This window comes from Halichoerus grypus, chromosome 8 (genome assembly GCF_964656455.1).
Source record: "Halichoerus grypus chromosome 8, mHalGry1.hap1.1, whole genome shotgun sequence".
NCBI lineage: Eukaryota > Metazoa > Chordata > Mammalia > Carnivora > Phocidae > Halichoerus > Halichoerus grypus.
In genome coordinates this window covers 139,945,970-139,958,949 of record NC_135719.1, presented here as the reverse complement: position 1 = coordinate 139,958,949, position 12,980 = coordinate 139,945,970, and the positions used below count along the sequence as shown (strand labels likewise).

At 43.8% G+C, this 12,980-nt stretch overlaps 1 protein-coding gene across 3 annotated transcripts in view; it reads left to right on the top strand.

Annotated features, from left to right (window-relative positions):
- Window positions 1–6,859: 6,859 nt before the first annotated feature.
- TRIP11 (thyroid hormone receptor interactor 11) overlaps window positions 6,860–12,980 on the top strand; it is a 65,594-nt gene continuing 59,473 nt past the window's right edge. The window contains exons 1-2 of one of the 3 annotated variants that reach the window (XR_004918997.2): window positions 6,860–7,553; window positions 12,449–12,510. Coding sequence is in view for 2 of the 3 variants with exons in the window: in XM_036097503.2 (XP_035953396.2) it covers window positions 7,415–7,553; window positions 12,449–12,510 (201 nt within the window). In the remaining variant the exon portion in view is untranslated. The remainder of the gene's footprint in view (window positions 7,554–12,448; window positions 12,511–12,980) is intronic. The other 2 variants (XM_036097504.2, XM_036097503.2) reach the window with 2 other exon arrangements.

The following is a 12,980-nucleotide window of genomic DNA, read 5'->3' as shown; positions in this document are numbered from 1 at the left end:
ATGATACCTGCCTGAGGAAACAGCAAGCACAGCAGCTCTGAGATGAGGGGTGGCTGCTTGTGTCAGGGGAACAGAGAGAAGGCTGAAAGAGGCTACCGGGTAGTGAAGAAATACAGAATTAGGATGTAGACAATTTATGTAAGCTTTTATAAATACAGATAAGTTTGTATTGTATTTTTTTGCTATTATACCAAGACATCTGCTTCCATTTTCTAAAATATTCCCCACTTCTTTCTAGAATATTCCCACGACTTTAAAAAAAAATTTTTTTTAAGGCTTTATTTATTTGAGAGAGCGAGAGAGAGCGTGCCTGCCTGCATGAGTGTGAGCAGAGGGAGAGGCAGAGGGAGAGGGAGAGAATGAATCTCAAGCAGACACCCAGCTGAGCATGGAGCCCAACTTGGGGCTCAATCCCCCTGACCCTGAGATCATGACCTGAGCCAAAATCAAGAGTCAGACACTTAACTGACTGAACCACCCAGGCGCCCCCGAAAAAAATAATCTTTTAAAAGGTTAGTAACTACATCTAACAAAGAGCATGCCAGTGCTCACCTTAAGCAACCCAAAAAACTGGCTGTATTTTTAGCATTAAAGACACTGCTTAACATTCCTCAGATCAGGATTTCAGGCAAGGCTCCCACTCCCCAATTGTGCATTTTGTTTTTCTTCCTCTTATATCTATGCAATTGTTTTCATCACTATCAGACGATTATAGTTCCGTTTTGAAATCTTAGCATATTTTGGTTGTTAATCCACATCATCAACTGTAGGGATTAATATCCAGATACCTCCCAGTTATACTCCTTCTGTCTCTCTGCCCCTTTTCGTCCAGGACACCATCATATTATAGAAGCATGAGCAACAATATCATAGCTCTTCACTTAGACTTCAGCCTTTAGATTTGGTTGTCCTAGAAAAACTTAATATATGACTTTATAAGCTCTAAGTTTTTTCTCTCTCATCTTAAGGAAATCAGAGCTGATTGGGAAACACACAAAGATTTTTTTTTTTTTTAAGAATCTGCTTTCTGGGGGCGCCTAGGTGGCTCAGTGGGTTAAGTGTCTGCCTTTGGCTCAGGTCATGATCTCAGGGTCCTGGGATCGAGCCCCGTGTCAGGCTCCCTGCTCAGCGGGAAGCCTGATTCTCCCTCTCCTCCCCAGAAAGTGCTCTCTATCAATATCTCCGTGTCTCTCTCAAATAAATAAATTAAAAAAAAAAAACTTTAAAAGAATCTGCTTTCTGTAAAGCAAATTCTTGCTTTACATACATGGATGGCTTCATTGCTAACATTAATTCATGGTTCAAGAAAGCTGCTGCGGAGCCCATGATTACATCTGCATCCCAGCAGTCAGAAAGCAAAAAGAGGATGGAAGAAGGCCATGTGCCCGCCCTTTTTTTTTTTAAGTAATATCTATAGCCTAAAGTGGGGCTCGAACTCACGACCCTGAAATCCGCGTCACATGCTCTACTGAATGAGCCAGCCAGGTGCCCCCATGTGCCTTTTCTTTAAGGTTACCTCCTTGAAGTTGCATACGCCATTTCCACTTATATTTACATGGGCCAGAACTGAATCACATGGCCACTCCCAGCTATAAAATGGTTTTTATTTTGGGGCGCCTGGGTGGCTCAGATGGTTAAGCGTCTGCCTTCGGCTCAGGTCATGATCCCAGGGTCCTGGGATCGAGCCCCACATCGGGCTCCCTGCTCAGCGGGGAGTCTGCTTCTCCCTCTCCCTCTGCCTCTCCCCCTGCTCATGCTCTCTCTCTCTCTCTCTGTATCTCTCTGTCTCAAATGAATAAATAAAAAATCTTTAAAAAAAAAAAAAAAGGTTTTTATTTTTATTTTTTTAAAAGATTTTATTTATTTGACAGAGAGAGAGAAAGCGAGAGCAGGAACACAAGCAGGGGGAGTGGGAGAGGGAGAAGCAGGCTTCCCGCCGAGCAGGGAGCCCGATGTAGGACTCGATTCCAAGACCCTGGGATCATGACCTGAGCTGAAGGCAGATGCTTAATGACTGAGCTACCCAGGCGCCCTATAAAATGGTTTTTATTCTGGGTGATCATGAGTCTTAGCTTGGGCATCCTAGAGGCAGACCCCAAGATCAGGATTCCTGTGAAAATGATTTTTTAAAATGTGTTTTCAGGGGTACCTGGGTGGCTCAGTCAGTTAAGCGTCTGACTTCATTTCAGGTCATGATCTCAGGGTCCTGGGATTGAGCCCCCCATTGAACCCCACATCAAGACCTACATTGGGCTCTCCGCTCAGCAGAGAGTCTGCTTCTCCCGCTCCCTCTGCCCCTACCCCTACTCGTGCACTCTTTCTCTCAAATAACTAAAATCTTAAAAAAATAAAAAGTATTTCCAGGAAGTAAGGGAAGGGGCACGGTGGGGTAAGAAAGTGGCATAAGGAAAGGAAGCCAAGCAAGGGTGTAACAATAAGCAAAGCCTCAATCCTGCAGACAGGTCTGGCCGGACACAGTATATTCACATCTTGGAGCTGTTACAACGTGGGCAGGGGAGCTGCATCATTTTAAATACTACTAAACAAGGTTGTTTAAGCATTTCTGGGCACACACGCAGTGTGGGCTCTGGGAGCCTGAAGGCACTCCTCTGCCAGAGAGGAACACCTGTTGAGAGTGAAAGCACCCCAAGAAAAGGTGTGCACAAAAGTGGTAAAGGGATGAAGGCATCAGGAGGGGGCCCTGGCATTTTCTGCTCTACCACGCATCCAGGCAAAAAGTTAGGGTTCAATAACTGTGCACGAAGGGGGGAACAGACTCTGGGGAACGATTAGCCACTGGTAAGCGAGGCAACAGCAGAAGCGAGATGTAGCATTTTGGGCAAAGATGGAAAGTCTGTACGGGAGTGAGCAGAGCTGAGGAAGCTGAATACTGTGTTGAAGAGAAGTACACCCAATAGCAAACAGGAAACAAAAGCAACAACTATCTTGGAAGGTGGGAGTGAGATGTGGACTGAAATCAAGAGGACTGATTAAAAGTCTCCGAAAATAGCAGATTCCCCAGAGAGGAGGCATTCATCAAATAAAAAACAAACAAACAAGCAAAAACACTCTTTTAAATAATTTGCAGAACTAAAAGACATGGTTTTTGAAAGCGTTTGCTGAATGCCCAGCATAATGAATGAAACTACGAACAACCCATCGCAAAACACATCATTATTAACATGTTTCAGAGCATCGGGGCACCTCGGTGGCTCATTCGGTTAAGCATCTGCCTTTGGCTCAGGTCATGATCCCAGGGTCCTGGGATCGAGCCCCACATCAGGCTCCCTGCTCAGTGGATAGCCTGCTTCTCCCTCTGCCTGCCGCTCCCCCTGCTTGTGCTCTCTCCCTCTCTCTGATAAATAAATAAATAGATAGATAAATAAAATCTTTAAAATAAAACAAAATGGGGGCGCCTGGGTGGCTCAGTCTTTAAGTGTCTGCCTTCGGCTCAGGTCATGGTCCCAGGGTCCTGGGATCGAGCCCCGCATCGGGCTCCCTGCTCCGCGGGAAGCCTGCTTCTCCCTCCCACTCCCCCTGCTTGTGTTCCTGCTCTCGCTCTTTCTCTGTCAAATAAATAAATAAAATCTTTAAAAAAAAAGATTTTATTTATTTATTTGAGAGAGAAAGAGAGAAACAGCGTGAGAGGGGAGAGGGTCAGAGGGAGAAGAAGGCTCCCTGCTGAGCCGGGAGCCCAATGTGGGACTTGATCCCAGGACTCCGGGATCATGACCTGAGCCGAAGGCAGTCGCTTAACCAACTGAGCCACCCAGGCGCCCATAAATAAAACCTTTTAAAAAATAAAATAAAATAAAGCAAAATGGTTTTTTTTGCTTTACACTTGCATAAATAAACCCATTTAGATAGTCTTCTCACAAGAAAGGAACTGTTTTTTCTAGAGAAATATTGATGATCCCACCACTTGAGAAACGGAAACCAGGTTCCAGCCAATAATATTTTTGTTTGCTTTTTTTTGTTTCTAGCTATTGAGGTTTCAAAAATCCTAGGTTCAGGGGGCGCCTGCGTGGCTCAGTCATTTAAGTGTCCAACTCTTGGTTTCAGCCCGGGCTATGATTTCAGGGTCGTGAGACAGCCCCACATCGGGCTCTGTGATAGGCATGGAGCCTGTTTAAGATTCTCTCTCTCTGCCTCTGAGCCCCCTGCCCCCACCCCTGCCATAGGGCGCTGGCTCTCTCTTAAAAAAAAAAAAAATCCTAGGTTCAGAATTTCAGCTAGGCAGCCTAGATCGCATCACCTGGAGCCACTCAGATTCATGGGCTCTTTCTGATGTGAAATGTTTGATTGTGCAGGGCTGGTTTTGCTACTCATTATGTGATAATGAACATCCATGTTAGCTACAGGGATATTTGGCAGGAAAAGGAGAAGTTATCTTCAGCCCAAACTTCATCAAACTTGGATGTCTTTTAACTTTTTATTATAAAAAATTTCAAATATATGCAAAAGTAAAAGACTAGTATAATGAACCTCTATGTACCCAGCTTCAACAATGATCAATTCCTGGCAATTCCTGTTTCATCTACTCTGCTCTCATTATTTTGAAGCACATCCCAAACATCATGTTATTTATCAGAATCATTCTTTAAGTCTCTTGGGCCATAGTTCATCCCAGAGGAAAAAAAAAATACCCCATAAGGAACTTTCAGGACATAGCTTTTTATGTTACTTAAAAAATGATGTAAAGGCATGTAATTGTGTTTGTTTTCTTCATTAATTGCAGTATCTTTATGGCATGACATGAATTTATAGGATGGCTCCCCAGAGAATTTACAGCTGTAGGCAAAAAAAGCTTGATTTACACTAGCTAAACTTTCCACTATGGTCCAGAAACCCAGTTAGGTCCCGTTTATGTGACTCCTCTGTTCAAAGCAGTTTTCCCCTCTGCTAATAGTGCCCCATCCTACTCAGTAAAAGCCAGAGCCCTTACAATATGGCCTACCAGGCCCTATGTGCTCCGTGCCCTCCCACTCTTTTTGTCCCCATCACTTAATCACCCTTCCTCACCCCACTCTGTTCCAGCCATCCCGGCCTTTTTGCTAATCCTCTAACCTGCCAAGGACCCTTCTGCTTCAGGACCTTTGCAGCAGCTGTTTCTTTCTGCCTGTACTGCTCTTTTCCATATATATCCACATATCTCACTTTTTTTCCCCCTAAGCAAGCTCTAGACCCAATGTGGAGCTTAAACTCACAACCCTGAGATCAAGAGTCACATGCTCTATCGACTGAGCCAGCCAGGTGCCCTGACATATCTCATTCTCTTAATTCCTTCAAGTATCTGTTCAAGTATCACCTTATCAGTGAAGCCTTCCCTGACTACCTTCTATAACATTACAAGTGCCCTCTCTCCTATCTTTTGCATATGATCCTGACCCTGTGTTTTTTTCCTCCAAGCAGTCATCACTACTTGTCTGTATTTATTACATTTTATTTATCATCTGTCCCTTCCCAGTAGAATGCAAGCTCCATGAGACCAGGGACTACATATGTTTTTTTTTCTCCTGCTGTACTCCCAGTGCCCAGAATAACGGTAGACACATCAACTTGCAGGTCATCTGTATGCCACATTTTTGAAACTTTACAAACACTTAAATAGAACTCACCAGGTACCAGGCACTCTTCCAAGCACTTAAAAATATTACCCTATTTAATCCTCCTTACGACCCCACCCAGTAGACACTATTATTATCATTTTCCATTTTACAAAAAAGAAACTGATGCACAGAGAGTTTAAGTAACCCACCCAAGGTCGTACAGCTAATAAGTAACAGCTCCAGGCAGTCAGGCCCTGGAGTCTGCACATCTAACCCTTGGGCACTGATGTCTTACAAATAAAACATTTAATAAACACTTCCAGAATGGGATGCAATTTTCTTTTAAAAGCATTCAGGTTTCAGGGAGAGCTGCTATTGCCTGGTGCCATCAGATTCTAAATAGTGGAGGCATTCCCAATGTTCCAGTCACAAATAGTGTAATCTGCAGTGACCCCTCCTGTAAACGAAATCAAAGGGAAAGATGCCAGTATATTTAGTGCTATGCTTAAAAGGACTGCAGACCTATTCTTTTTAAAGCAAAAAACGTGATAGTCCTCTGGCCGGGTAATGCATCCCCGGACCATTGCAGCAAGTACTTGTAAGTCACGTGACCTTTCTTCCCCCTCAAGCGAGGCAGGACACTCTGCTGTGTGCACCCACTCGTGTAACAGGACTGTGAGACGGGTGGGCACTTGCACACTTAGTGCCACCAACACCATAGGAGAGTTGCTGTTAGAACAGCATTTCTTCATAGTAAGTTGTCCTGCTCTCCTTTAATGAGTTTTTTTTTTTTTTTAAGGTGGTCTGTGTTTTAACTTCATGGGTTATACCGGCTTCATGAACAAAGCTCTTGGTATATTAGAGAAGGCAGGGTTTCAACGATGAGCTGTAAAGCTACCAGGAAAAATGACTACTACAGAAAGTAACCAACGTGTGTTTCCTGCCTGGACACGAGTTTGCAGCCCATCCTTTCTATCTGTGTATCCCGAGCTCCTACCGTAGTGTTGGGCACAGAGCAGCCCGACAGGCTGTTGCAGAATCAACACAGTAACTGTGATAAGTAAAACCGCTTGCTGCGCAGTGCAGCGACCCTGCCAAGCGCCCTCGCACCGCTGGCTGCGTGTAGTCAGAATTAAACACTCAGGTTTCACCGACACCGTGAGGGTTCTGGGGCTTCCCGGGCCACGCCGGCTTCCAGAGGCACCCACTGACGAAGGGCTCTGCCCGAAGGGCAGGTGCAGCGGGCGGGGCCCGCCGCGTCACCCCTGGCTCTGGAGACCACTCCCTCAGAGGCCAAAGCCGCGGCGCTACGTGGAGGCTGACCTTGCCCCCTGCGCCGGAGGTATGCGGCCCCAGGCGCCAGCTTTCGGTCCTCCGCGATCCCATGCTCCCTTGCGCCAAGGACACGTCCGGCAGCTCCGCAGAGCCCTTCTACGCCAGCGCGGCGCCTCTCTATGATCCGTTGCCGCGTTCAGAGTGGGTGTCATGGCGGCTGGCGTCGAGTTGGCAGGAGTTGCCCACGGAACTGGGGAAAGTCACTAAAGCAGAGGAAGAAGTGGCCCAAGCTGGACGTTGGGAAGTCGTGGGAATGAGCAGAGGCCTCGCGGGGTTGACAGTGGCACTGGAGGCGGGCCCCTGGTAACGTCCCAGGTCAGGCCTCTGCGTTTCTAGGCAGAGTCCGGCGGTTAGTGGGAGCCCCCCGAAGCCGGCGTTGCCTAGGAACCCCTCATTGTGTTATCGAATCTTGAGTGTTTTGATTTGGACTGGTCCCGTGAAGGCGGCGGTTCGAGGACATTTGGCGGGATCGTCCGACGACGCTGGACGCTTTTCTCGGAGCGGACCAGATCGTTCTCTAAACCGCAGCGATGTCGTCCTGGCTTGGGGGCCTCGGCTCCGGCTTGGGCCAGTCTCTGGGTCAAGTCGGAGGCAGCCTGGCTTCCCTCACTGACCAGATTTCAAACTTTACAAAGGATATGTTGATGGAGGGCACGGAGGAAGTGGAAGGTAACAGCTGGAGCGATGGGAGGGAGGGCTTTTCTGGGAGCGCCCGATCGGTTCCCACTTACATCCGTCGGGAGTGTCAGTCCTCCCTTTTTTCGTTATACTTCTTTTCCCTCTTAACAGATTTTCTCTGATGAAAGACACTGGGGTCCGGGGAAGAGTTCTGGTTCTTCTCCCATTGAATACTGTGGGTATTTCAGAGTGGAGGAAAACTGCTCCTACATGGAGTAGTTTATTTTTGTTTGGTTCTTCCACGCCCACCGCTTACTTTGCCTTTAGCTTGGGGGCGGATCTGATTTTGATCCTTTTCCTTTATACTGACACAATTAAAAAGTATCTGTGCATGACACATAGTTACTTTTTTCCTTCGAGTTTTGTAACAATTGAAACAACTCATTAAAATATTTAGTGAATCTTAAGCCCTTTCTGACTTGAATATATTATTAAACATGGCTATAAGTTTTTCCTATTTATGTTTTTGCTTATTCTGGTGACACAGCGTTCCAGCTGAAATGTATTTTTGTGCCTAATTGCCCATTCTGCCCATATTTCGACAATAAAACAAGGAAGATACGCTACCAATCCTTAGCAACTTCCACTCATTTTTGAAGTCCTTGTTTTGTTTTACTAATGAATAGTGACCCAGAGTTACATAGTAATCGATAGTTACGTTAATATTTTGATTTCTTGACATTTCTTTCCGCAAGTAGTATTTAGATCTGAAGAGTTCTTTCTTTCTTTATTAATTAATTAAAGAGTACTTTAATTTCTTTTTTTTTTTAAAGATTTTATTTATTTATTTGACAGAGAGAGACACAGCGAGAGAGGGAACACAAGCAGGGGGAGTGGGAGAGGGAGAAGCAGGCTTCCCGCCGAGCAGGGAGCCCGATGCGGGGCTCGATCCCAGGACCCTGGGATCATGACCTGAGGCGAAAGCAGATGCTTAACGACTGAGCCACCCAGGTGCCCCAAGAGTACTTTAATTTCAATGGAAGTCTGCCTCCACAGAGACGATGGGCTGGTCTTTTGGATGAGAGCACTTCCTTGGATAATTTTATTTCTTATAAATTAATTAGCATTCTGGTTTAATTTTTTTATCCTGATATAATTGAAACTTCCAGTTTATTGGGTTGAAGTAGAGAAAGATAGTTTGAGAAAAAGAAAGTATATTTAGAATTTCTGTCTTTTTAGAAAGGAGAAGCATTGGAGAGCTGCTGAAATCCATTTCACTGCTTGGAGTACACCTTGGGTGGGAGTTGCATCAGGTGGGACAGGTTGAGGATGAGAGTGAAAGGGATTCTCTCTCCCTGTGTTCTATAAAGGATCGTGTGACCTTGAAATTTAGAAGAGAAAAGAGCTGGATGACATGGGAAATGACTAGTCTCTCCTTGTAGCCTAGGTAGGGGAAAACAGTTGGCTATTCCTAGAAAATATGCATCCCTCCCCCCCCCCCCCCCCCCCCCCCCCCCCCCGCCACCTGACTGTCCTATAGGCTTAAGGTGGAATGCATTTGTTCTTCCTGTCAAATGTACTCCTGTATTCTCATTCTTAATGGTTTCATCATCTGCCCAATCTACTGAACTAGAAATCTTTGTCACCTTTGTTTTGCCTCTTTTCCATTTCCTGTTTCCAGTTGGTCACCAAATCTTATTCATTCTATGCCAGAATTGTTTCTTATATTCGTCCTTTCCTTTTTTACCCCTTTCCTTTAGTTCAGACCCCCCTCCTCCTCTCTCCCATGCACTTTCTCCTTCCCATCCTGTCACCCATTTCTCCATACTCCATTTCCATTTTCTGTGTGCTCCCAGTTTTCTAAAACATAGGTGCTTTAAAATCTTTTAGCTCTGTTCCTTACAGGATAAAATCCAAACCTCTTAGTTTTGGGAGACCAGAAACCTATCCTATCTGAGGTCAACCTCCCTTTTCTAGTCTTACCTCTTATTACCTCCTCTTCTCTCCAAATTGCCATACATATGCATGTTCACACACATAAGCGCTTGCACCCAGAGCTTTTGCCACATGAAACTTTGTGAAGTACCTACACAACTCCAAGCCTCTGCATGGAAAGGCCTTCCTTTTCTACTTCCTCCTCTACCCTTCTTTGCTTGGAAAACAGTTTTTTCCTATATGACTTTGCTCACGTGCCAGGTACTTGGTGAAACCATTCTCAGTCCATGGCAGGCTGAGTTGATTGCATGTGATCTTGTGGATCTCTCTTTGAGAGCACTTACCATGTTGAGTTATAATTTACCTCTTTTCTTGATGCCCAAGGTAGGGACTATATATTTTTTTATCCTTATATTACCAGTGTTTGGCACCTTCCTTGGTACATAGTAGATGCTCAGTAAAAAAAATTGCTCAGTATTAAAAATCTGCAAAGTTGCTTAATGCTTTTATTATTTCCCTTTCTGTTAAAATAGGACTTGCTTAACACCTAATTTATTGATTTTATAAATCATTTAAAGGGTCAGAGTACAGTTCATTTATTCATTTAACAGGTATTTATTGAGTGTCTACCCTGTGCCAGCAGTGAACAAGATAACAGTTTCAAAATAGCACTGTTGGTACAGCTTGAAGTACATATTTGTACATACCAGAAAGTTGCTCTTGTACCAAAACTGTACTGATTTATTCAGGGTTAGGAACTTGGGCTTTTCAATTAGACATGGGTTGAAATTCCACTTCCATGCATTATAGATTGTGGGTCTTTGGCAAATTTTTAAATACTTAACCTCTATAAAGCAGAGTTTCCTTACCTGTTAAATAGATGTAATCATACCTATCATGGGGTTGGGAGGATTAAATGAAATCATGAGTGTAAAATGCCTAGCAGATGGTAAGCATTAATAAAGAGTAGCTGTTGTTTTGTTTTCCCTCAGCGAGGAAGAATTTTTTGGTCTGCATAATATCTCCCCTTTATTCTTAAAGAGACCAGGTTTTTGGTTTTTTTGTGTGTGTTTTTTTGGAAGGAGGTAAGAGAGGAGGGCTGCATAAACCTATTTTTATCCCTCTTTGAAGCAATTTCTGCTTCTAACAATGACCCTCCTAAACAGACTAGATTATAATTTGTTCTGAGTAGCAGTTAGACAGTCTGTCAGAGTTCATGCGAGATGTATGAACAACCACAGAAGCACCTGCCCCTGGTGATTTTCAAAACAAGAAAAGTGGGTTTGTCACTCTTCTTTATTGGATGTCACTTGTATTTTCTTTTGATTTAAACTGTAAATCAGACTTCTTTTTTTTCCCTCAGAGAAGTTATTTCTATGGTATTAAAGTGCTGTGACTAATGAAAAATACTAGCACCTAGAAAAAAAATTTTTTTTTTTAAGATTTTATTTATTTATTTGACAGAGAGAGACATAGTGAGAGAGAGAGCACAAGCAGGGGGAGTGGGAGAGGGAGAAGCAGGCTTCCCGCTGAGCAGGGAGCCCGATGTGGGGCTCGATCCCAGGACCCTGGGGTCATGACCTGAGCCGAAGGCAGACGCTTAACGACTGAGCCACCCAGGCGCCCCTAGAAAAAAAATCTTAACTGATGATGATGTTCTGGTAGCATCAACAGTGCCATTTTGACAGAGCTGACCTCTGACTCTCTTTTTTGTTTCTGGGTTTTTAATTTTTAAAATTATTATTATTTTTAAAGATTTTATTTATTATTTGACAGAGACATAGCGAGAGAGGGAACACAAGCAGGGGGAGTGGGAGAAGGAGGAGCAGGCTTCCCGCGGAGCAGGGAGCCCGATGCAGGGCTCGATCCCAGGACCCTGGGATCATGACCTGAGCCGAAGGCAGACGCCCAATGACTGAGCCACCCAGGCACCCCACAAAAATTATTTTTTTTAAGTAAACTCTGCACCCGATGTGGGGCTTGAACTCACAACCCCGAGATCAAGAGTCGCACGCTCCACTGGCTGAGCCAGCCAGGTGCCCTGTCTCTGACTCTCCTTTTATTTTTATTTTTATTTTTTTTTTAAAGATTTTATTTATTTGACAGAGGGAGGCACAGCGAGAGAGGGAACACAGCAGGGGAAGTGGGAGAGGGAGAAGCAGGCTTCCCGCAGAGCAGGGAGCCCGACGTGGGGCTCGACATGGGGCTCGATCCCAGGACCCTGGGATCATGACCTGAGCCGAAGGAGGCAGATGCTTAACGACTGAGCTACCCAGGCACCCTCTGACTCTTTTTAAATGAAAATGTACAAGAGAAGACTGAGCTCATTCCCATTTTAAATAATGCCCATGTTACTTAACATAAGTGTTTTTTTTAGTGCATTTTTATTCTTTATTTAGGGGTTATTATTATTTGATAGATTGGGAGCAGAAGTTAGAAGTAGGGCCTAAACCCCAGTTGTATAAGTTTTGTCTAAAATTAAACTAAGCCCACAGAGAGAGATTTAATTTGTAAAACTCAATTTTCCGTAATAAAATTTTAATGAACACTTCCAAGGGGGAAATGTAGATGTCCTACCTAGGTACAAAAGATAGGCAAAAATAGGGACGCCCGGGTGGCTCAGTTGGTTAAGCGACTGCCTTCGGCTCAGGTCATGATCCTGGAGTCCCGGGATCGAGTCCTGCATCGGGCTCCCTGCTCGGCAGGGAGTCTGCTTCTCCCTCTGACCCTCTTCCCTCTCATGCTATCTCTCATTCTCTCTCTCTCAAATAAATAAATAAAATCTTTAAAAAAAAAAAAAAGATAGGCAAAAAGAATGACTTACATGATGATAAAGCACATATGTGGCAATAGGAAATTGTGATAAAAATCAAGTGGTATATGTCTTCTGAGTTTATTCTCAGATCAGCATACCATTCTGTTGAAAGCTCAGTGAAATATATGTACTTTAAAATGCCTGTTTATTCACATGGTGTTGATCATATATTCAGTATATGCTGTTTCTTTCGTAGCAGAATTACCTAATTCTAGAAGAAAGGAAATTGAAGCCATTCATACAATCTTAAGATCAGAGGTAAGGAAAATTAAAGACTATTATTGAACTTAAGATTTTTTTTTTCTTTTTTGAAGGCATGACAGTAACTTACACTGTTTTTCAGTTCTCTCTTTTTACTGCACTGCTTGCCAGTTTTATTTCTTCCCCTTTATCCCAGTTCTTTTTCAGTGTTATCATCATCTTTTAGATGAAGAATATATTTACATATTATTCCACTTTGCTGTTTAATATTCCCATCATCTTTTACGTGCTGGAAGTTGGAAAATGGCCTAGTGTAGAAATACTAGTGGCAACAATTTATCAAGGAATTACAGTGTTCTGACAGTGTGCTCAATTGCAGTAGTACATTTATTGAAGTATAATATGAAGAATGCAATTCTATTTAGACCTTTTTAATCTGCTAACATGAAAAAAAAAGTGATATTTGTACACAAAGAAGAGTATAGGTATAACTAATTTTACCATTTTTTTTTCCCATTGTTAGTGCC